Source organism: Typha latifolia, chromosome 15 (assembly GCF_019914945.1).
Source record: "Typha latifolia isolate L0001 chromosome 15, TyphaL0001v2, whole genome shotgun sequence".
Taxonomy (NCBI): Eukaryota; Viridiplantae; Streptophyta; class Magnoliopsida; order Poales; family Typhaceae; genus Typha; species Typha latifolia.
In genome coordinates this window covers 7,765,202-7,786,458 of record NC_133100.1, presented here as the reverse complement: position 1 = coordinate 7,786,458, position 21,257 = coordinate 7,765,202, and the positions used below count along the sequence as shown (strand labels likewise).

Below are 21,257 nucleotides of genomic sequence, written 5' to 3'. Positions count from 1 at the left end.
AATCTTGAAATGGGAAATAAAATTGCAGGCTTAAAATAGTAATAAAAAAAGAAAAGAAAAAACTCTAGATCAACGTAACACTTTCTAACTGGGCATTTATCAGGTCACAATCCGTCGGTGATTCTTTAATCCCACCTCGGTCGTCGTGGCACTCTCGCAGCGCGGCCGACCGACCGACCACATTAAAACGCTAAATAAGCAGGCGGAGTAGCAGACCGCACGGATCGACAAAGATTGTTTGTTACCTTTTTTTTTTTAAATTTAATTTCTTTTTCTTTTTTAGCGCATCTAGACCCGAAAATTTCGGGGGATCGGGGAGAGCAGCGATGCTTACCAGTAGATCTCCTCCTCCTCCTCCGTCGTCGTCTCTTCCTCTCCGCCTTCGAAGCCTTCCTCCGTCGTTGATCTCTACCTACGCTTTGCTTCTCCTCGGCTTCTCCGCCGTGCTCCTCTTCTTCTCCCACCGCCAGATCGCGGAAGTCGATCGCCCCCCCTTCTATACCGACGAGCATTTCCAGGTACTAGTAAGCTTGCTCTGATCTGCCCCTCCTCTCCTAGTTATTGTTGACGTGGTCCTCTGAGAGTACTAGGGTTAGCACCGATGTGGTCTTACTGGTGGTTCTTGTGTTATGATTTATTTACTCTTCATTTGTGTAAGTAGTTAATCTGAATTGGATTTTAGAATAATTGACTTTAGAGATCACTGCAGGTTTAAGATTTGCTCATTTATTTTCTGGATCCTTTTCAACATTGAGTTATGCTCTATAAACGATCCTAAATAGGTGTGGACTGCATTTGGTTTGAGAAGGATGAAAGAATGCATCTTCTTGGCCAAATAATGAACTAGGCCATGAGTTACTGATCTTGTACTATCTGCGACCTTTGATAAGTAGGATAAAAGTTATCCGTTTCTTTAGCAAAATATTTACTGAACTCTGGTTTTGCATTTTGATATGTTTTCAGGTGTCACAAGAGCAACTGTGGGATTCATTTGGCTATGGTTATCATGGTTGTGTGAAGCCCACCTCTAAATATGCAGGTCCTCTTCTCTTTTTTTGTTGTTGTACTTTTCTGCTATATTTTTCTGTGAGAAGTTTGTTATGTATTTGTGGAATGGACATAAAACAGTGGCAAAATGATATGTATCATGTTTCTCTACTCAAGTTAATACAAATCTCTTATTTTTGGTAAATATATACTTATATAGTACATAATTTGCTAAAATAATAGGTCACAACCCTAACATTTGTTCTCTTGTATCACCAGCTCCTCAACACATGGAGCGCTACTTAACTGTTAGGAGTAATGGAGGACTCAATCAAATGCGCACTGGTGTAAGTTCACAGAACCATAATTTCAAATGCAGTAGGCATCCTTACAAGTTGCCATTTTCTATTCATTACTTTTTATTGGTGAAATCCATTCCTTGAGTGCACAGGTGCAACATCATTTCCGGCATTGTATTGCCATTAAGAATAGTGAATATTTATAAGACTACCTCAGTCAATTTCAGCATATCAATTTTTTGGTGATTACTTTTTGGATTTGACTTAGTTTTTAAATATTGAGTTAAGAAACTTATTGTGTTTATGTCATTCTCATTACTGTTTTGATTGAACATTTGGTTCTAATATTAGAGATTTACTTGACCTTATGGAAACAGATAAGTGATATGGTTGCCGTGGCTCGTTTGATGAATGCAACACTAGTTATTCCTCAGTTGGATAGGCGATCTTTTTGGCAAGACTCCAGGTTTTGATCTATAAGATAGTAACACCTGTTATAGTTTAATAATTTATATTAGACATCTATTATCATTTAACAATTCAAATCAATTTGTGCAGTACGTTTGCGGATATTTTTGATGAGCCTCATTTTATTAAAGCTCTGCAAGGAGATGTACGTATTGTGAAAGAGTTACCCAAGGAGTTGGAATCAGCTCCGAGGGCCCGTAAGCACTTCACTTCATGGTCTGGTGCAGGTTATTATGAGGAGATGGCACAATTATGGAAGGATTATAAGGTAGAGGCATGATTTGATATTCTTTTTTATTAGGTATGAGGTATATCAATGTAAATTCTCCATGTAGGTTTTTTAATGAAGATTGGTTATTGATTATCTGCTTGTCTATTTCATGCAATGGGCCATCTTATTTTCAGTTATATATATGCCATGCATTGTGCTTCAAACTTCCTCTGCCAGCTATAATCAGTTTATTAGGAAGCACACAATTCGTTAGCTGCAAAAAGGTAAACCAGTAAGGATGAGAGAATACATTTAAATATTTTATATTTTAAATAAAGGAAGAAACTCTGAAAGCATGGGGATCAAAAGATACTAGGGTCCTAGCCTCCTGCCGAAGAAATTTACTGCATTTTACTAGTCTCTAAGGAAATCTATTGACAGACTGGTCTGTTCCATTTCTTGTGTATGTTTGACTTCTAGCTTTGGGTTGAAGTACATAAATTTGAAAAGGCTATTGCTTCTTTCAGGTAATTCATGTTCCAAAATCTGATTCAAGACTGGCTAACAATGACCTTCATATTGATATTCAAAGATTGCGATGCCGGGCTCTGTATCACGCGCTCCAATTTGCACCTCCAATTGAGAACTTGGGAAAGGTCAGATTTGCATGCTATCCTATGCCGTATAGTTTTGTTAAGAAAATTCTCTCGTTTTATCGCATTTGAGAGATCCTGGGGTACTTTGTAAAATAGGTTCTGAGTCTACGTAACGCCTGACACCACAGAAGCTAGTGGAGCGGCTAACGTCACATGGGCGGTACATTGCTCTTCATCTGCGTTATGAAAAGGACATGCTATCTTTTACGGGCTGTACTTATGGTCTCAGTGACCTAGAAGCTGAAGAATTGAGACTTATGAGGTGTGAGCTGTCACTGCAGAGTCTAATTATTTTTGTAATTGAAGTAAATACGTGATGATTTTTTTTTGGTTTGTTTATAGAGAGAGTACGAACCACTGGAAGTTGAAGGATATTAACTCAACAGAACAGAGAATCAGCGGTTATTGTCCTCTGACTCCCAAGGAGGTAGGGATATTTCTGCAAGCTCTTGGTTATCCTCCATCCACGTGGATCTACATTGCATCTGGTGAAATTTATGGTGGGGATACTTACATATCAAACTTGAGATCTCGCTTCCCAAACTTGGTTACAAAGGTTCTGTCAATTAATCTTTAGCTATTGTGTTATACATTTTTTTAAGCAAGAAACAATTTTCAGTCACTAACAGGATACCTATCTGTATACAGGAGACATTAGCGACAAAGGAAGAGCTTGGGAAGTTTGCAAGTCATGCATCCCAGGCTGCAGCTCTAGATTACATTATATCAGTTGAAAGTGATGTTTTCATACCGTCATACACAGGAAACATGGCAAAAGCTGTTGAGGGGCATCGCAGATTTTTAGGGCACCGCAAGACTATCACCCCAGACAGGTACTTTTTTGGAAATATTTTAGATAAAGAACTGCTTCTACTTTTTCTTAGTAGATGTCTCCAAATGTAAGAAGTACATAGATGGATGAGAATGTTTTCTGAAAAGATTATGTTCCTCTCGCATGTTAAGCTTGTCAGTTCTTGCCATTGTTTCTTAATATTATTGTTGTATTGACTGGATGATGGATCTTTTGTGTCTCTAGAGTAAAGCAATTCACATTTTGTTAATTGAAATTTTTTCTGAGCTTCATGTTGAATTCCATTTTTTCCAAATTCAGCAAATGGTTTACCTTTGGACTGATCTAATGCAGAAAAGGATTGGTAGAGATTTTTGATTTGATAGAAAGAGGGGAGCTGGCAGAAGGTCCACAAGTGTCATCACTTGTTACTCAAATGCATAAATTCAGGTAGTTGTCTTTGTAAACTTGCCAAATAGTCATTTCTAAACTAATTGCAATAAAGTTCATGAAAGAGTTCTGTAAATCCATCAGCATATAATATCAGACTTAAAAAAAAATCTCTCGTAATTTACAGACAGGGGGCTCCAAGGAAAAGATATAGCTCTCTGCCAGGAAGTAAAGGCCGGGCTCGCCTTAGGACTGAAGAATGCTTTTATGAGAACCCACTTCCTGAATGCATTTGTCGGACTGGAAAGCATTGACATGACTTATAGGTATACTGACCGTACTCTATAATAGTATAGACTGTATTTTCAGTTACTTTTTGTTTGGTTGAGCCTTAAACCATAATCTGCATAAATTTGCTAGTTAAAGTAAATTAACACATGTTGCTAGTATCTTTCTTATTATATGTTGTTTTGGCTAGTAACACTTATATTATGGCATGCAGCTATTAGACATTCCAACATATTGAAGTATGATGATTGAGAATGTGATAAAAGCAAAAGCATCTGCAAGACCATAACTGTCCAACTAATCATATAGGGAATTCAGGTGTCCTACCAGCATGATCCTGGATCTCACAAATCTTTCTCCCCCATGTGCTGACGCTCTTGTTAGGTTACTTGTTTTGTTTCTTAATGTTACACGTTGCTTCACTATTCAGAAGACTCCCTTGCCAAGTGACCCCTGAAACAGAAATAGATATTGTTCCCTGGTTGGATAATATTTTCTCTCTTCATTTTGTCCCTTTCTATGTCTTCTAACCCATCTATATTTCGTTCAGATACTCTTGATAAGCTGGTGCAAAGAAATGTGACCACAGCATCCCGAAAATTGCACTTTGGGACATTCCTTGCCTTCTCCTGCGTTCTTTCTCTGATAATGAATTGCAAGTCTCACTCATTTTGTGTAGCGTAAGCTGATCACAATGTAATATGCTTCCCCACTGGCATATGCTTGTAGTTTCGAGTTGCTTAAGCGGGAGCAAAGCTAGACCAAGTTCTGGAAAGCATGACACTCTAGTTTTGAGTTGATCCAGTTATTCTTGTCAAATTGAGCATGAATCTGCTCAACCGTTTGTATATCGATTTAATTTCATGAATTTTGGTGGCATGTAAACAACTTTGAGAAGCTCTTAATGATGCTGTCTGATGTTGCTGGCAATCTTAATACTCGTATTCGTTGTTATTTGCATCTCCATACAACTTCTCTGCGTGCATAAACGTGTCTGTATAGTGTTTATGCCAAGAGAGCAGCACAAATGACTGACTATAACGGATGATAATATGAATTGGCCCTTGATATTGCTATAAACCTGTAGAAGCGAATGCTCCATTAACTTCGAGTAGGTAAAGAAGAGCCCAAACATTAATCCCAAATCATAATACAATTATTTAGTTCCTTTGTTCATCCAATATTACAATTTACGAGTTTAAACAACCGTGAATAGAACTTTCGAAAACAAGGATCATGCCACTCATAAAATTGTCAGGAGAATAAACATGTTAGTAATATAATAATATCGTACGAGTGGCGAGCTCACAGCAGAAAGATATTTAACTTCGTATGTTTGCTGACAGATGACTTGGTAACTTTGGTACACAACATAATTATGGCAAAAAAAAAAAGAAAACAAAAAAAGGTAAAGAGATAAAAACAACAGTTGGAATCATAAATAATTGAAATCGTGAACAATGAATGGTGACCATGCACGCAAGGGACTGTTTCCATCCTTCGAAGCAACGTATGTTTGTTTGTTTGTTTGATACAATCTTCAGCGCCCAGGACCAGGTCATCTAAGGCCTTACTGAACTGCAAAGAAGAATTACAAGTTAATTATCCGAATCATCACTCTAACAAAGGCTGGCACGGAAAGTAAAAGAGCTCATAAGGTAAATATATTGAAGTTACATGGTTCTAAGGTAGCAAGCAAGAAGTCAAAATGCAAAAACTGAAAAAAGGGCTTCCTGATTCCTGAACTACTCATTTGAGCTCATTGAGGCTGAGCTTGTATCCCTTCTAGTTATACTGGGGGGCACCACAGCAAAAAGTTCAGCACAAACAACTGACAACCATGTGGTCCTTCCCCTGCTGGTTAAAACAACAGAACAAGAACCAGGACCTCAAAAGCTTAACGCCACCCTAAACATGCAAGTCCTATATCTATCACCACACCGGCAAAGGAAATGTATCATGGAGATCACCCAAAAAACCATTAGGCCAGACTTAAAAGAAGAACAGATCAAAAGATTGGGGTAGATGTCAACCTACAACTCAACAAAGCCATAAGGCCATAAAAGCTCATGTTTCATTCCAAAGATGATCAAAATGATACTTGGCTGGCTAACAGTAGCAAAAGTCCCATTGTCCTAAAAATTTATAGCCCGTTTGGTTTGAATCTAAGCCCTGAATGTAGCTAGCTAATCTCATTTCTTAGCCATGGTCTAGTAAGTTAAACTAGATTAAGAAAAATGAGAATATGTAATATAAATGGACCAAAATGCCCTTCTACTTTGAAGTACGTTAATAAAAAAATTAAATATAAATATCCACTAAATTGTCAGTATATCTAAAAAGGCTCATTTTCTGCCCACAAGTGCCCCTTGTATATCAAGCTGGGGGAGTTCCTTGCAGGGTTATACAGGGCTAACTTTAAAAGTCGACAGGCATGACACAAAATCAACTTGCCACTTTATTAAATGGGGTAGCAGTCCATTAATACTCCAAGTCCCACCTATGAGAATAAAAGCCATATCTTCTTTGACATAGAATCTAAACATATAATGGCCAGCCTACATGTCAGAGCTTGCTAGGTGGGCTTTAAGAAGTTGGACCGGTACGACTTTCCTAAGAACTCCTTGAAATAGGAGCAACACTCCTTTAGGATCCCTGGCTCAAGTATTATACAATCATCAGTCAGTCCCTTGATCCACTCTAGCACCTCTGTCTGGATTAGTTTGGTGGTTTTATAGTAGCATTCTTTGCACTAGCTACAGAAGCTCATCTTTTGCCCTCCCTCGAAGGTGAAGCTTCTTTCTTGAGGCTCAGTAGTTCCTCCAAAATTAATATTTTTGTACTTTTTTATATCACATCAGAAGTAACAATTACACTCTCAGCCTAGTTCATAACTAAATACCATATTTTCATAGGTTATTTCAAACTACCTAAATTATAGCTAAAAAATGGGGTCAGCAAGCCAGCCACATTCAGAGCTTAGACAAACCAAAGAGGGCCCAAGAAAGTTTAGAGAGCTACTTCTAGGTCTTGTGTTTCCTGTATGTGTTTTTATATAGCTTAGTTACAAGCGCACATATCTATATATCCTTAACTCAATCCTAGGAGAGAGGCCCACCTCATGCATTTGCAACCCTCTCATTGAATGCAACCTGACTCACCTTCCTCTCTAATGAATCTATAATTTGAACAATGTCATGCTTGATCCTGGTTCCTCTAGTATAAACCAAAACAAAACATCCTGCAACTCACTTCCTATGGAATTTTTCCCCATCCTTTATTTTGTTCGGCTTGCCGAACTTTTGACTATATTCACTCGGTCTCACTTGAAGAAGTGCCACGAGCTATTTATTACTTCTAGTTACGTGCTAATACAGAAGGTGTATTTTAGACCAATTTATCTTTTCTGTAATAGCATTCTAGAATAAAATCAAAAGATAGCGCTGTTTGTTTTGATAGAAATGTTGTGCCACAACCTAGCATATCTAAAGCCACCAATACCAGCACACAGCTGGCTGTTTTACCTTCCAAGATGTGCACATTAAAATAGAGTTTGAAAATAATGAGAGAAGTAGAGACAAGCAAGATTCACTTATTTAGGCTCTTTCCTCCATGTGATAAATGGATATTAAGCCATATCAAAAAGATCAGTCTGATACCTTTCACTGAAGGTTCATCTTGGGGCTTCATGGCAGGGAAGAGAAGAACTTCCTGTATTCATAAATTTCAGGATAAAGAATTGTTATACAACTTACCAAGTATGCATATTCATATACTTGGAAAATAGTGGAATAGTTACACAAGTCGGAGAGACCAACCTTTATGTTCTGTGAATCTGTTAACAGCATCGTAAGCCGATCAATTCCTAAACCCCAACCACCAGTTGGTGGCAAACCATATTCAAGAGCAGTGCAAAATGTTTCATCTAAAGCCATAGCTTCATCATCACCGGATTGTCGATCCTGAGACCCCAATTTTATGGGGAAAGAAAAGTAATTATTAAAAAAAATACTAATAGTGACAAAAAATGATCAGATTAATGAAAGAAAAGCAACTGCACTAGAAATTTTACAATCTATTTGTGCACACGAATGCATGTGTGCAAGTGTGTGTGCATTAACAAATCTCTTTTCTATTATGCATGCATTCATACATGCAAAAGTATATATATAGACATACATTTATATTTTCATCTATAGAGTACCTTCAGTTGTTCTTCAAAACGTGCCCTTTGTACAACTGGATCATTTAATTCTGTGTATGCATTACATAACTGAAAGGCACATATAAATAATCAGCCATGAACAGGAAAATGGGAAACAAATGATCCTGGCATCAATTGAACACGAATACATACCTCATGCTTGTTAATAAACAATTCAAACCGCTCAGTCAATCCTGGTCTTGATCTATGCCACTTAGCCAATGGGCTCATAATCTCTGGATGGTTGATGATAAAAGTGGGATTTACACATGTCTCTTCCAGGAAATGCCCAACTAGCTGTAATTCATTGTTGAAGACCATTAAACTTGCTGCCAATATAATAAAAACTACTGGAAAACTTTTCACTATAACATGATTATGAGCAGCATCCTACTAATTTATTAAATTCAAATAAATTTTCGAAATAAAATTGCAGAAGGACAAAAACGCATTTTACCATCATATTTAACACATGTATCCCATGGACCCAAGAGGTCGAACTACATGTGTAAAGGTCTGGCTCAGTTTAGATTGGATTAACAGCCTTTGATCAGGGTAGCTAATCTTATACTGCGCTTCTTGTACTTTGGGGAGCTAGTTTTGTTACAGTACTAGAACATATCACCTGAATCCAGTATGATACATTACCAGGGTTAGATGCATTACCTTATCCAACAACCTTGATGTTGTCTGGGGAGGTGGACACTTGACATCAAACTTTGCACATGCCTCTATCAGGTACTTGTTTGCTGCATCACTTGAAAGATCTTTTGGTATGTTGAGATTGGCCATGGCTTCCAACCCTTCAATCATGTCTATCCTTCTGTAGTAATGTAAGAAACAACATTTTGAGTGAAACTAATGGATATATGAAAATTAAGACAATATTTGAAATATTTCTTACCTAAAAGGGGGAGTAAAATCAATCTCTATTGGATCCTTCTCCACCCCGTTCGCATGGTACTTAATCTTATACCCACCTGTCAGCTCCTTCACCATTCCTGGAGAATTTTTTGTCAAATGAGATGCAATTCAAACTGCACTAACTATATAAGATGACTTCCTAAACCCTGTTTTACCATTTTTCCTTTCAAGAATGAACACTTGGTTATTCAACATAGATCACATAAGTTGAAAAATATATGTGCAAAATTTTCAGCAAAGTTTTATAGAAGTATCATTTTGATTGATAATAACAAAATCATTTCGAAAAAAAAGGCCATGCTCACCTGATAACATTTGTTCAGTAAGTGCCATCAAATCACTGTAATCAGCATAAGCCATATAAAACTCACACGTTGTAAATTCAGGATTGTGTGTTAAATCAATTCCTTCATTCCTGAATTGCTTTCCTATCTCATAAACACGGTCTAAACCACCCACAACCAATTCCTTCAGATAGAGCTCAGGGGCAATACGCATGAACAACTTCATGTTCAGGTCATTGTGATGAGTAACAAATGGTCTTGCAGCTGCTCCACCAGCTATCATATTCATCATTGGGGTTTCGACCTGATCACAAAGTGTGCCTAGTCAAACAACAAGAGCATTTCTCTGATATTTTTTTGATGAAGTAATCTTGGAACAGATTCATACCTCCAAAAAACCAAGCTTGTCAAGGAAACTTCTCACATGTGAGATAACCTTGGCTCGGGTCCTAAATATATGTCTTACTTCATTGTTCAACATGAGGTCCAGATATCGTTGACGATACCGAGTTTCCTGACATTACATGAAGTGTATCAAGAAATGGTATATCAACACTAAAGTTTGAAATAACATGTAAAAGAAGTCCTCTTTATCATAAAAATATGAGGTAAAATACACAGATCAAGCATGGCATATCATATACAAGATGATAAATTTGGAGTACAAAATGAAATGCATTCATGTCTTCAAGAATTGCTTATGAAGAAAAGGACATGATACATCTAGAGAGTTTTCCGACCAAAGTAAGGCAGAAGTAAAACCTGATCTTTTAGGACATATGTTTCAGGATTCCTTGTCATTCCTGGACCCCATGCCTCAAAGGTAGTCATCCCTTCACTTTTCTGTGTAAATTTGGACAAAGGTCATCAAAGTTAAGGAATTCCTACAAGGAACTTTGTTCTGGAAGTTCAACAGAAGACTGCTAAAAGGTTTAGTTTTTTGTTTTAACCTTTACAGCAGCATTATCAGCAGAAGGGCCAGCTTTCTGCCTGGGCATCATGTGAAGACATGGGGAGAGGACAGCAAAACTCTTTGGGAAAATGCTAAGCTCTCCTCTCTTACTTTTACCTGTTAGATAAGAAAAAGACAAACGAACTAATGAATCCTGTAATCACCAGTCAGTATTTCTGCTTGCTGAAGAAAATGACGGTATTAAAGAGTTTCAATAAATGAGTGAGAGGACATACCTGGATATCCACATATACCAACAATGTCACCACGCTTCACGCTGGAATGATGTCTAGAGAATTCAACTTCATCCATATCCGAGTCCCTGTAAAGCAAAATAAAAATAGTTAGTTTCTCTACCGATCTTGGGAATAAAAATTTACCCATCAGGCATAAGTTTTTTCACCGTCCAGCACGAAAGCTGAAGTACTTAAACAATATTATGTACAACCAATGTCCAGAAAAAGAGCATCTGGATGTTTTGAAGTTTTAAGTTTTGGTTTTGATTTTGACCCTTAAAAAAAAATTAATGTTTTATGCTGAAATAGAATGGTATAGCCTACTATGGTTCAAAATAAATGTCAAAACAAAAAATTTTGATAGTTTCCGCCTTAAGCAATGAGTTTAACCTTTAGTTTTTATTAAGTTTTGGCAATTACTGTTCCATCTCGGGTAAAACTTCAAACAGCACAAAGTTTAACATATAGATATATATTTTTAGATCAAGAACAGTTAACACTGAAAATTCAAACTTCACATAATACTAAATTAAAGATCAAGAATGAATCTAACTCAGTGAAACAACATCTTGCTCAAACATCTGCAAAGTAATGACTGAATTTAATTGATCACATCAAATTAATACCTGGCATCAGCCATGACTTGAACTTTAGCACCGCCTCCATATAGGTCATAAAAGAAAAGTTTCGAGGATGAGGTTCTCTTGTTCATGATCCTCCCTTAACATGAAAAACTAAATTTAGCAACAGAAAAGGAAAAAAGAATTACTATTAGGTTAACAACACCAGATTCCTTGACCGAATCATACCAGCCAATCTTTCAACACCAGATAGGTGCTCCCCGTCTTTCAAGCTTCTATACTTCTCAATGTAGTCGACAATTGAGATGCCAACCTCAAACTTATGAGGATATGGGTTCACTCCACCAGCCTTGAGGGAGTCGAGCACCTTCAGCCTATTCTCATAGTATTGCTACAACAATAGCCAAAATAAATAGCCAATAATAGTACTAGTAATTCTTCACTGTACTAATCACCAAAAAGATAAAAAGATAGAGATAAAACAAACCGTAGGGTCCATATCATCTTCATCCGCCGCAGAAGGCTTCTGGGTTTTCGAGTCAGCCATTGCAGCAGCCTTCAATTCAAATATGACAAAACATCAAAATATTGTTAGGACCACAATCCTAACTCAAGAAATCACAGCAGAAAAATAGAGAATAAAAGGAAAAGAATGATCAGTTCAAAGGAATCTACCTCCAAAAGCCTAAGGTAACTAGGAAAAAACGAGAAAAGGAAAATAATAAACCCTTAATCCCTTTGGTATGCAGCACTAATATCGTATCAAATATGTCACCATTTCGAGTACCCAGATGGGAAAATAAAACCATCAGCCGCGTATCAGGATTCATTCTTTTGAGCAACAATACCCTACCTTATTCTTCTTCTCTTCTTCTTTGAGACGCTTCTCCTCTTCCTTCTGCTTCTTCTTGAGTTCCCTCTTAAGAGCGCTATCATCAAGAAGAAACCAATTTAGAGACATTTAATCGAACATTCGGCGTGCAATAAAAGGAAATGGAGATCCAAGAGAATCGGGAATGCATACTTCTTGCTCGTGGTCTCGGGGTTAGCGGTGGAGAGATCGGAGAGCTTCTCCGCGGTCTCTTGGACGCCGTCTTCCATGGCGGCTGTGGAGAGGAGACCACGAAATGGAGAGGGAGGGAGGAAAGGGAAAGCAAGGAGACGAGGGTTTTAGTATTGTTGCGGGTTTTATTGGGTCGCGTTGGGGACTTGTATATAAATTACGGCAAATATGGGCTGGGCTTAGTGGAGTTGATGGACCGTTAATGTTATGATTAATTAAGTAAACCAAAGAATTTGACCTTAAAAAATTACTCAATAATTTGTTAGTTGATGACTTGCTGGACCGTTTTAGTAATGACACCCTATATTTTAGGGATTTTGTGATTAGCACCTTATTTTGTTCAAGAATGCTTTTCTCAAGGGTTTTTTTAGTAATTTTTGGTTGAGAGTTAAATAAAGTATAGTCTTAATCATATACGCCACTAATCTTTCTACGTATGAATCATTCAAAGTATGCCAAATTCTAGAATTGTTCCTGAAAATTTATGGAATCAGATTCCTCCCTGATTGACAAATTTAAAAGTATGCATTGCCAATTTGCCATACATGCAAAATCAAAAAGTATTGAGGTACAAAGGTCCTAAAAAAACGCATTATGAATATAGTTCCTAAAATTCCTTCCAGAAAAGATCTCTTGCAATCACTTCATCTTTATTGCTCACCTCATCAGCTCATCTTGTATGTCAAATAAGGTTATCACTACAAATTTTCTATAAAATATAATATCAAACGGTAATGGAAGAATGCGCAATTTCTGTGATTTCATTTACAATCTTAAACTCCACAAACAGAAGGAACTCTGGTCCATATGAACTTTTAAACGACGCGGAAGGAGTTTGCGATTTGTTTCAAATCCTTATAGTGTCTCTTCCACTGAAGACCTGCGAAAGATGTAAGAAGTTACGAGGTTCAAAGCATACATTGAACATACTCAGTCATGAGAGAGAGAGAGAGAGAGAGATGATTATATTACCATTAGCAGTTACATTGAACAAGTAGAGTCTGTTTCCAGCAGCAGTAGCAGTAATTAGTGCATGCGGTGGTTCCAACTCAAATTGGTAATATGTTCTTCCTTCATGTTCTGCTACCTCTGTAGCTAAAACTCTCCCTTCCACATTTTCTCCAATGACTTCTGGGCCAAAAGCATTGATCACTTTCTCCGGTGTTCCAATTTGTTCAATTTTGGCATTGTCTCCAATAATATCTAAGCAATGGAATATGTAACCGGTATGAGTTTTAAGAAAATTGTATTTTACAAGCTTACACAACAATTTCTTGTTGCTGGAATTTTCTCAAACCATGCATAATAGAAGATTGCTATTTGCAGAGCTCCTTTTGAGGAAAGGAGAAGAGGCAAATCATGAATGGTATGCTTTCCAAGGCCCAAGAAAACAGTCGTTCAATTCTTCCAAGTATCTTAATTCTGAATATTGTTCTTATTATCTGCAAGTGGTCTACAAATCATAGACCTAGTTATTCGAGGTGGTTATGCAACTATAGTAATTCTAGTTCTAGCAAGTATTGCTAAAGATCACAAGATTTAAATGACAATACATTCATATCGGTTAAATTAGTAGCAGATCCAACATTTCAGAGAATTATGCAATATTCTTTTCTCTATTTACATGCTTTTGATGTTGTTTGTACAGAACAACATATGTTCTCCAGTAATAACTGTCAGCAAGACAGCTGATAAGATTAATAAACTATTAGCTACATGGGCGTCAATGGAATGTATTTGGATCAGATAATAGGCATATTCATGTCTAACTTCTCTTGCACAGATATGAACTTTAGATATGGAGATACAATCATGTTTATTAGACATGGAAGGATCATAGACTAGTTATATCATGACTATCAATGGATTTAGCAATTGGGCAGAACAGTTCACTTGTCACTTCAAGACATTGCACTGGTTTCAAGAAGAAACACAAAATTCCAAAAGGTATATGTAGGATAATCATCATCTATTCCTAGCCATTATGACATTTATCAATCTCTAAAGTTACAAGCACCCAAATGGAGAATGTAGATTTTAAATCACTGGGTTTAACTATATAGCATGTCCTGAAGACTTGAGAACTGCACGCTTCCCAAAAACTGGGAAGCTGTCTTTTGTCAAAACTTTTCATAAGCCCAATATTTAGTTCATTTTAGATCATGTATATTATTCTAAAGTTCAGCAAGGTAATTAGACAGTTAGTAAAGGGTGAGAGGCGTCTAACATCAAGGAAAGCTTTTGTCTGCCTATGCAGAAAAATAACCAGGATAGGCTAATGAACTCATTGCCTGTCTGAATATAACAGGTATATATTATACATACATAACATGAACAAATCATAGAAAGTGTCGTGGTAGTGAGTAATGAAATTATACAAAGTCAGGGAGGTATGAACACTTTATTATAAAGAAAAAGGTAATAAAGAGGGGGTGGTATAATTGTTCGTTACCTGAAAATCTGAGAACAGGGGCCACAATAACAAATAAGCGACCTTCTTGAGAGTTTCCAAATCTCAAATCAATCTCTGTGCCACCAAGATCTGCAATTGATACTGGAACCTGAATCAGAAGAAGTGAAAATCCATCAACTTTCAGCATCTTCAGCAATTTGCAGAAAAATCTAATAATTGCCTATATGATTTTTATTTGAAGTTATTTTACACAGTTGACTCCTAAATGACAAAGATTTACCTCTTCCCAGCCGTCTGGTACTTTGAAGGTGTATGGAATTATAGGACTCCATCCAACTCCATGTCCACCAGACTTGTCATCTGGTCTACGGTATGTCCTCCAACCTGTCTGGCAATTCTTTCCTTATGATGGGTAATAATGTAATATATTTATCTAAAGGAAACTCATCAAAATATAACATATTGAAGCAAATGAATGCATGTGATGAGAAGTATGATGCAGTACTGGCAAGGCATACATGCAACGCTACAATCCCCTGCTGAATTTTTTTTTTTTGAAATAAAGTTTGAACAATACAATTCTCATAGCTGCCAAAGGTTGGTACTCGGTCCATGGAATGTGCAATACTTATAAAAGATGAATATGCCGATATATAATTCCAATGAAGTAGCACTAGTTCCATGATGGTTTGAAGTTTCAGTTTTGACCCCGAGGAAGAAATAAATGTTTCAGGCCTAAATAGTGAATAGAACAATTTTAGCCTATTGTGGTCCAAAATAAGTGTCAAAACAAGAAATCTTGATAGTTTCAGCCATTAGTGTTCCGTCTCTCGGTGAAACTTCAAACCATCTCATATATACAATAACACACGCACAATCCTTGGAAGAAAAAGAACATCTTCTTCTTTATGTTCAGATCAAAGTGTAGGATATTAAAGCGAAATCCCCACAAAAGTTAATACAACAAACCCATTGCAAGATTCTCTTGTAGCTCTCAAATTAACCCATTAAAAAACATGATAGCATCATTCTAGGGCTTGGATTACTAGTAGACAATTCCCAAACAAATGAAATAAGAAGCAAAGACCATAAAAGACCAACCTTTTTCATCAGGATCAGATAACCCAGGAATCCTCCCAGCCAAGAGACCCTGCGTCACTGCCCATCCATCTCTAGGAAACCCCAAAACAATCCCAGAAACCAACGCACACCTCCTCCCCAAGATTACTCCGTTGCCTTTCTCCTCATCCATTGCTGCTGCACAAGACCCACTTCTTCTTTTACCTCTTCTCGGCACCAATCTTCTCACATGGGCATGGGTCTGATCTTGGTTTCTCAACGAAGAGCAGCAGCAGCTGGGAAAGAGGGTGGTGGTACTCATCTCCCTCTTCCCTCTTGCCGGTTTCCTTCTTCCAAGAATGGAGATTTCAAAGCTTAATCTCTTTGCTCTTCTTCTCCTCACTCTCCGTGTCTGGGTTATTTCGGACCACTAACGATGGATTCGTTGGATTTTGGAGGAGAGGAAGGATTCTGTATATATTATCCGCGGGATATATTGCGGTTCCGATGCAACCTGAATAATTTAAGGTAAAAACTTCTTTCCGAACCCTGTATTTTCATGATTTTAGGCTCGATATGTAATTAATGAAAAGATAGGGTGCGACTTTTAAATTAATGAAAAGGTAGGGTGTGAAATGTAATCTGCCTTTAAACTAAAGAGATTTTACATATTGCCACTAACATTTTAGCTTTATTAAGAGTAAAAATATAGGTGGCGATTTGCAAATATGTCAAAATAGTATAATCACATTGTAACATATGATAACTTTATTATAAAAAAGATTATAAAACACACTTGCAAACTTATGGCAACTTCAAGAAGATTCAAAGATGAGGACTTTTTTTTCTAGCACGCACCGTGATGTGCATGAGATTTGAAGATTAATATATATGATGATCATATACACACTTGGTTGAGAATTCAAAGCAAGTAGACCTTTTGGTTTTACTTTATTTTCTTAGAAGAGATATATGTTTGACTTCGAGATCGACTAACTGAATTAATTTTATTCATAAAACTTTTTCCAAGAAGCTTACATGCATCTACTACTATCAGTGTGTATACCAAGAACAACAATGCTAAGTTTGCCAGCAGAATCCGTCAATTAGACTGAAATCTGAACTATATTCTGAAAACTATAATGCTTGGATCTACTCCTTCTGGAATACTTGAGTGATAGTTATTCGGGAGAGAAAGTGCAACCATTTTAGCATTCTCCAAGTAACTCTCAAATCTTTTAGCTTTATCGATCTCCATTGAGTTCTTTTCACCCTTTCTTCCAGCGTTTGCATTCGTAGGTTTGCTCTTCTCCGAGAATAAATCACTTGATGCAAGAGTTATATTCCCATTCATCATATGATGCTGCTTAAACGCACGCTTGCGGAACGTCCAGTCTCCCGTGGCCCAATCGAACTGATAGAGAGCTAAGAATCGATGGCCGTACGTCGCAATGAGCTCAATGGCAGCAAGAATGAACTCGAATTCTTCATCAGAAGAGTAATAGGAGAAGCTAATTCTAGTCCATCCTGGTTTCAGTCCATTGTAGCCCTGGCGAAAATGATACGTACTAAAGCCATTAAGCATACAGTGTTTGTGAAACTACGTAACACAAAATAAATTTGGATGAGATTTTGGCACTGGTACGTACCTCCTCGATAACGGATCGAATGCGAAGAGAGAGTACTTTATCTACTCCAAGTAGGTGGTGGCCGTACGGTCCAGCGCACGCACAGCCACCTCGAGACTGGATACCGAAGAGGTCGTTGAGCAGCATTGCAACGAAGCGGCCGTGGAGGGGCTTCATCTCCTCCCTGGCGTTCGAACCGGGGAACAGGAGAAAGGAGAAGATCGGAAGTCGATTTAGTTGCGTGTTGCCCAGCACTGCGATTCTCGGATTACTAGTCAACCTTCTGAGCGCCGCCTTAGCGTAGACGTGCTCTCGCTGGCTGATGAGTTCATGGCCGACGTACTCCTTCACCCAAAACGCGAGCGCTGCTCGAATCTTCGGGATGATCGGCGGCGTCCCGCTGTCTTCTCGCTCTTCGATGTCCTCGTAGTATAATGTATCCTGTCAATTATATCGTTTTACGAGGAGATGATTTATGAGTTGGACGTGAAATTTTTGAAACTATAGCTTGGAGGCTGGGGCGAGTTTGATTGATTGATTGATTGATTGATTACCTTCTCGTTGAATCCATTAACATAAGCAACGGTGCCTCCCCCGCAAGTAGAAGGAGGTGAGGATCGCAGCTGATAGAGTGCTTTGTTCATGAGAAGGATTCCAGGTGTTCCAGGGCCGCCGACGAACTTGTGTGGGCTGAGAAAGATTGCATCGTAGCCTTCAATGTCACCAGATCGCATGTCGATTTCCACGTAAGGGCCACTTTTAATTGCCATGCATGTAGCACAAGGAAAACCATCAAGGTTTAGGTAACTCAGTGACACCAAGACACACACATATATATATATATAAAGCAATGATTCGATACTAACTAATTAGTTTTTTTTTTTCAAATTATGTGTTGTTAAATTAAAGAGTATATTAAGACATTTTACATATATATATAACTAAATTAATCGATACAAAAGTAGAATTTAAGTATTTTCTTATTACTTATCTTTATAACCGCGTTAACTTTTACCAATTTATTCTTATTTTATTTTATTTTTTAAATGGATAGCTGAAAAAAAAAATAACTAATTTACCCTTACAATTTAGAAAAGTGACAAGTACTTTTGACTAATACTTCCCATTAATTTTAATTAGTATTATTTAATCTTAATTATTCAATTAAAATAGAAAAATTAATAATTCTTATTGAATCATTTGCCATATATATATATCAGTAAATAATTGAATACACTTCTAAAATTTAAATTTATAATTTAACGGCTATAATAACAAATTTTTATATCCGGTATATGTTCAAACCTAAGTTATGTTAAAAAAAAGGAAAGGCATAGGTATTACGAATATTTTTTATTATTCTACTAAAATATATGATTTAAGAACGAAGTCAAAACTATTTAAATATTTAGATATCTGTCCTTGTCGTATCAAAGACGCTAATAAACTTTCTACGTCCTGCATCTGGTCATTCTCTTAGTCCCTCATTAATTACCATCTCTCTCACATTATTCTTTCTTTAATATCGTTGACTTTGTGTTTCTCTTTCTCACACTCCTCTAAATCTATCCCTATTTCTCTCTCGGCGTCATTAAAGATGCTTAAAAGTCAGACTAACCCGAGAGTCTCTATTTCGTCCAGCTAATCTCCTAAATAATTTGACTTGCTTTTAAAATTATAATTATATTAAAATAATATTAAAGAAGAAAAAAAATCATCTCGAAGAAATTAAGTAGCACCTATGCATACTTGGTGCAAGAGGAAAACGAAGCTATAAGTTGATCAACTACTGGCAAAGGAGAAGTCTGAATTTTGACTCATTAAGTGGTTTATATTTTTAAGATAGGAACATAAAATCTAGCTAGTTCAATGATTAATAAAATATTACAACATATATTCTATTTTTTAGTCTAGATCTACCCATGCATATAAGATTAAAAAAACGATAGGATAAAATATTATAACTCTCACGGAAATAATAAAATAAATAACCATTTAAAAGTATATAAAAAGATAAAATAACACCGACTTCATTAAATCTATCTCTTTTTTTCTCATGTCGTGTTCTAATTTTCTTTGGATAGACTACTTCATTAAATGCCGGTGGTAGAGAGGTTGTTGTTGAACTTGACAAAAAAAACACAAAACGTTAATTGCTTGTTTGATTCATACTCAACTGTAATAGAATACGAAAACAGCAGTCCATCGTACCTTGCGGCGAAGTCAAAGCAAGCAAAGGCTCCATGTTGGTGGAGGAGGCGAGCCAATGCACGCGTATCAGTGAACATCCCGGTGACATTGCTGCAAGCTGAGAAGGAGCCCAGCAACGGCCGGTTTGTGTACTCTGGCGATGTAATCTTCGTCTTCAACTCCTCCATGTCAAGCAATCCATTCTCGTCGATGCCAATCTCCACGACGTCCGCAGTGCTTTGCCGCCATGAGAGGAGGTTGGAGTGGTGTTCATATGGGCCGACGAATACTACCCACCTCTCTTCATCCTCCAGGCTTTGCAGTACCTTCTCTCGCATAATCGAAGGGACTGCAATCGCCATCACTTCTTGCAAGCGTTTGATGGCCGCCGACGACCCCGAGCCGCAGAAGATGAGCACGTCGTCGAGTTTACCACCCAAGCATTGCTTGATGTAATCGCTGGCCTTGTGAGCCATCCTAGTAGTCTTGCTTCCAACGAAACTATCTTCTGTGTGAGTGTTTCCTGTCAACAAACAAACAAAAAACAAATACATACACATATATATATATATATATATATCTTTAATGAGTCTCGAAGGCAAAGATAGCGGCGGAGTGGATCGATCATTAACCGTAGATAGGAAGGGCTTCTTGAATGATGTAGTCCTCAATGTAATGCAAGCATCTCCCTGATGCAGTGTGATCTGCATATGTTAGTAGGCGATTTCCGAAAGGAGTGTCGAATTCTAAGCTGCTTCCGATTAATTGAGAACGCAGCCATGCAATCCTCTCCATGGATTCATTGCTTCTCTCTGAGTTGGTTGCAGGGCTGTAAGCAAAGTCCATGGTTCTAGTTTTTTTTTTCAAGGAAAAGCTATGTCTTAATGTCAATATATAACCCCCCGGGCCCGTTAGTCGTTAGATATATAACACTACTTCAGGGGTGTGGAAGTAAACATCAGTTTATTCCTAGACTAGAAATACTATTCAAATTATTTCACACATGGTCTACTGTCTTGACTGAGGTTATTTTCTTCGTCCAATTTTCTCATCTATCTTCTCTGATTGTATACGACGTACATTTCAATTTAAATTTATATATCTAATTAAGATATTTTATTACATTAAAGATAAGCACTACTAGATCACTATTTTAGGTCACAAGTAGATATTATAGAAAATATATTCTATAAAAATCTAGATTAGTTATTTTATATATTTCCGTTAATGTCAAAGTACACTAGTGCAGGGCCAGGTCAAAACTTAAAACTTAGCATGCAATTGACGTCAGAGAGAAGAAATATAACACTAATAGTGAGTATAAAATACTTACAAGTGCTGGTATGTCCACGTTAGGTGGAATTAATCTCAGCATTGGGATACTATATTGTTTGTTGGTCAAGCTAATCTTATCTTTCTTTTTCCTTTCATTTCTTATACTATTGCTAACATTGACGGTAGAAATTTACTTGGATGAAGAGACCTTATATAGTGACATTATTTATTTTTTCTATCCCTTACTCGTACGTTTTTTTGGTTCAATTTCAAAGTCGACCTTTTGATTTAAATAGACTTATTTTTTAAATTTTTTATTGAAATAGATTATTCTTAAATTCATTTACCAAATAGGGGTA

The 21,257-nt window shown here is 37.1% G+C and overlaps 4 protein-coding genes across 7 annotated transcripts; 1 reads left to right on the top strand and 3 right to left on the bottom strand.

Moving 5' to 3' along the window:
* The first annotated feature begins 262 nt into the window (after positions 1 to 262).
* LOC140801621 (O-fucosyltransferase 38) lies at positions 263 to 5,019 on the top strand. Of its 2 annotated transcripts, none has more exons than XM_073156819.1 (12): positions 263 to 518; positions 964 to 1,039; positions 1,267 to 1,334; positions 1,664 to 1,752; positions 1,845 to 2,022; positions 2,493 to 2,621; positions 2,750 to 2,883; positions 2,964 to 3,177; positions 3,270 to 3,454; positions 3,766 to 3,861; positions 3,989 to 4,127; positions 4,640 to 5,019. In XM_073156819.1, exons 1-11 carry the CDS (start codon positions 327 to 329, stop codon positions 4,113 to 4,115), a joined length of 1,488 nt encoding a protein of 495 aa, XP_073012920.1. In that variant the 5' UTR covers positions 263 to 326; the 3' UTR covers positions 4,116 to 4,127; positions 4,640 to 5,019. The 2 variants fall into 2 exon arrangements, with proteins under 2 accessions (XP_073012920.1, XP_073012922.1); XM_073156821.1 differs by having other exon boundaries at positions 266 to 518; positions 4,304 to 5,019.
* A 321-nt stretch (positions 5,020 to 5,340) lies between these two features.
* Positions 5,341 to 12,468, bottom strand: LOC140801916 (lysine--tRNA ligase-like). 2 transcript variants are annotated; one of them, XM_073157287.1, is made up of 17 exons: positions 12,295 to 12,468; positions 12,124 to 12,199; positions 11,758 to 11,826; positions 11,499 to 11,661; positions 11,316 to 11,409; positions 10,690 to 10,775; positions 10,452 to 10,570; positions 10,264 to 10,344; positions 9,890 to 10,015; positions 9,523 to 9,805; positions 9,198 to 9,294; positions 8,960 to 9,116; positions 8,447 to 8,590; positions 8,294 to 8,362; positions 7,908 to 8,051; positions 7,749 to 7,800; positions 5,341 to 5,667 (listed from the first exon to the last, which is right to left on the bottom strand). In XM_073157287.1, the coding sequence occupies exons 1-17, from the start codon at positions 12,369 to 12,371 to the stop codon at positions 5,660 to 5,662; spliced, it is 1,845 nt and encodes a 614-aa protein (XP_073013388.1). In that variant the 5' UTR covers positions 12,372 to 12,468; the 3' UTR covers positions 5,341 to 5,659. The 2 variants fall into 2 exon arrangements, with proteins under 2 accessions (XP_073013388.1, XP_073013387.1); XM_073157286.1 differs by having other exon boundaries at positions 5,341 to 5,662.
* A 496-nt stretch (positions 12,469 to 12,964) lies between these two features.
* On the bottom strand, positions 12,965 to 16,356 carry LOC140801636 (psbP domain-containing protein 4, chloroplastic). Of its 2 annotated transcripts, none has more exons than XM_073156839.1 (5): positions 15,848 to 16,356; positions 15,027 to 15,130; positions 14,786 to 14,894; positions 13,306 to 13,536; positions 12,965 to 13,213 (listed from the first exon to the last, which is right to left on the bottom strand). In XM_073156839.1, the coding sequence occupies exons 1-5, from the start codon at positions 16,125 to 16,127 to the stop codon at positions 13,149 to 13,151; spliced, it is 789 nt and encodes a 262-aa protein (XP_073012940.1). In that variant the 5' UTR covers positions 16,128 to 16,356; the 3' UTR covers positions 12,965 to 13,148. The 2 variants fall into 2 exon arrangements, with proteins under 2 accessions (XP_073012940.1, XP_073012941.1); XM_073156840.1 differs by having other exon boundaries at positions 15,027 to 15,134; positions 15,848 to 16,298.
* Positions 16,357 to 16,780: 424 nt separating this feature from the next.
* Positions 16,781 to 20,482, bottom strand: LOC140802111 (uncharacterized). The gene is made up of 5 exons (XM_073157545.1): positions 20,256 to 20,482; positions 19,645 to 20,146; positions 17,988 to 18,189; positions 17,455 to 17,874; positions 16,781 to 17,354 (listed from the first exon to the last, which is right to left on the bottom strand). The coding sequence occupies exons 1-5, from the start codon at positions 20,467 to 20,469 to the stop codon at positions 16,929 to 16,931; spliced, it is 1,764 nt and encodes a 587-aa protein (XP_073013646.1). The 5' UTR covers positions 20,470 to 20,482; the 3' UTR covers positions 16,781 to 16,928.
* Between the last annotated feature and the right edge of the window lie 775 nt (positions 20,483 to 21,257).

Coding starts and splice junctions, on each gene's coding strand:
- LOC140801916 (XM_073157286.1), bottom strand. CDS start 12,371: ATGGAAGACGGCGTCCAAGAGACCGCGGAGAAGCTCTCCGATCTCTCC. Junction 11,410..11,498: donor TGGTGTTGAAAGATTGGCTG/GTATGATTCGGT, acceptor TTTCATGTTAAG/GGAGGATCATGAACAAGAGA. Junction 7,801..7,907: donor CAGATTCACAGAACATAAAG/GTTGGTCTCTCC, acceptor TTATGAATACAG/GAAGTTCTTCTCTTCCCTGC.
- LOC140801636 (XM_073156839.1), bottom strand. CDS start 16,127: ATGAGTACCACCACCCTCTTTCCCAGCTGCTGCTGCTCTTCGTTGAGA. Junction 14,895..15,026: donor TACCAGACGGCTGGGAAGAG/GTAAATCTTTGT, acceptor CTTCTGATTCAG/GTTCCAGTATCAATTGCAGA. Junction 13,537..14,785: donor CCCTGTTCTCAGATTTTCAG/GTAACGAACAAT, acceptor TCCATTGCTTAG/ATATTATTGGAGACAATGCC.
- LOC140802111 (XM_073157545.1), bottom strand. CDS start 20,469: ATGGACTTTGCTTACAGCCCTGCAACCAACTCAGAGAGAAGCAATGAA. Junction 18,190..19,644: donor TGCTTTGACTTCGCCGCAAG/GTACGATGGACT, acceptor GGCAATTAAAAG/TGGCCCTTACGTGGAAATCG. Junction 17,355..17,454: donor TTCGATCCGTTATCGAGGAG/GTACGTACCAGT, acceptor CATTTTCGCCAG/GGCTACAATGGACTGAAACC.
- LOC140801621 (XM_073156819.1), top strand. CDS start 327: ATGCTTACCAGTAGATCTCCTCCTCCTCCTCCGTCGTCGTCTCTTCCT. Junction 519..963: donor ATACCGACGAGCATTTCCAG/GTACTAGTAAGC, acceptor ATATGTTTTCAG/GTGTCACAAGAGCAACTGTG. Junction 3,862..3,988: donor ACTCAAATGCATAAATTCAG/GTAGTTGTCTTT, acceptor CGTAATTTACAG/ACAGGGGGCTCCAAGGAAAA.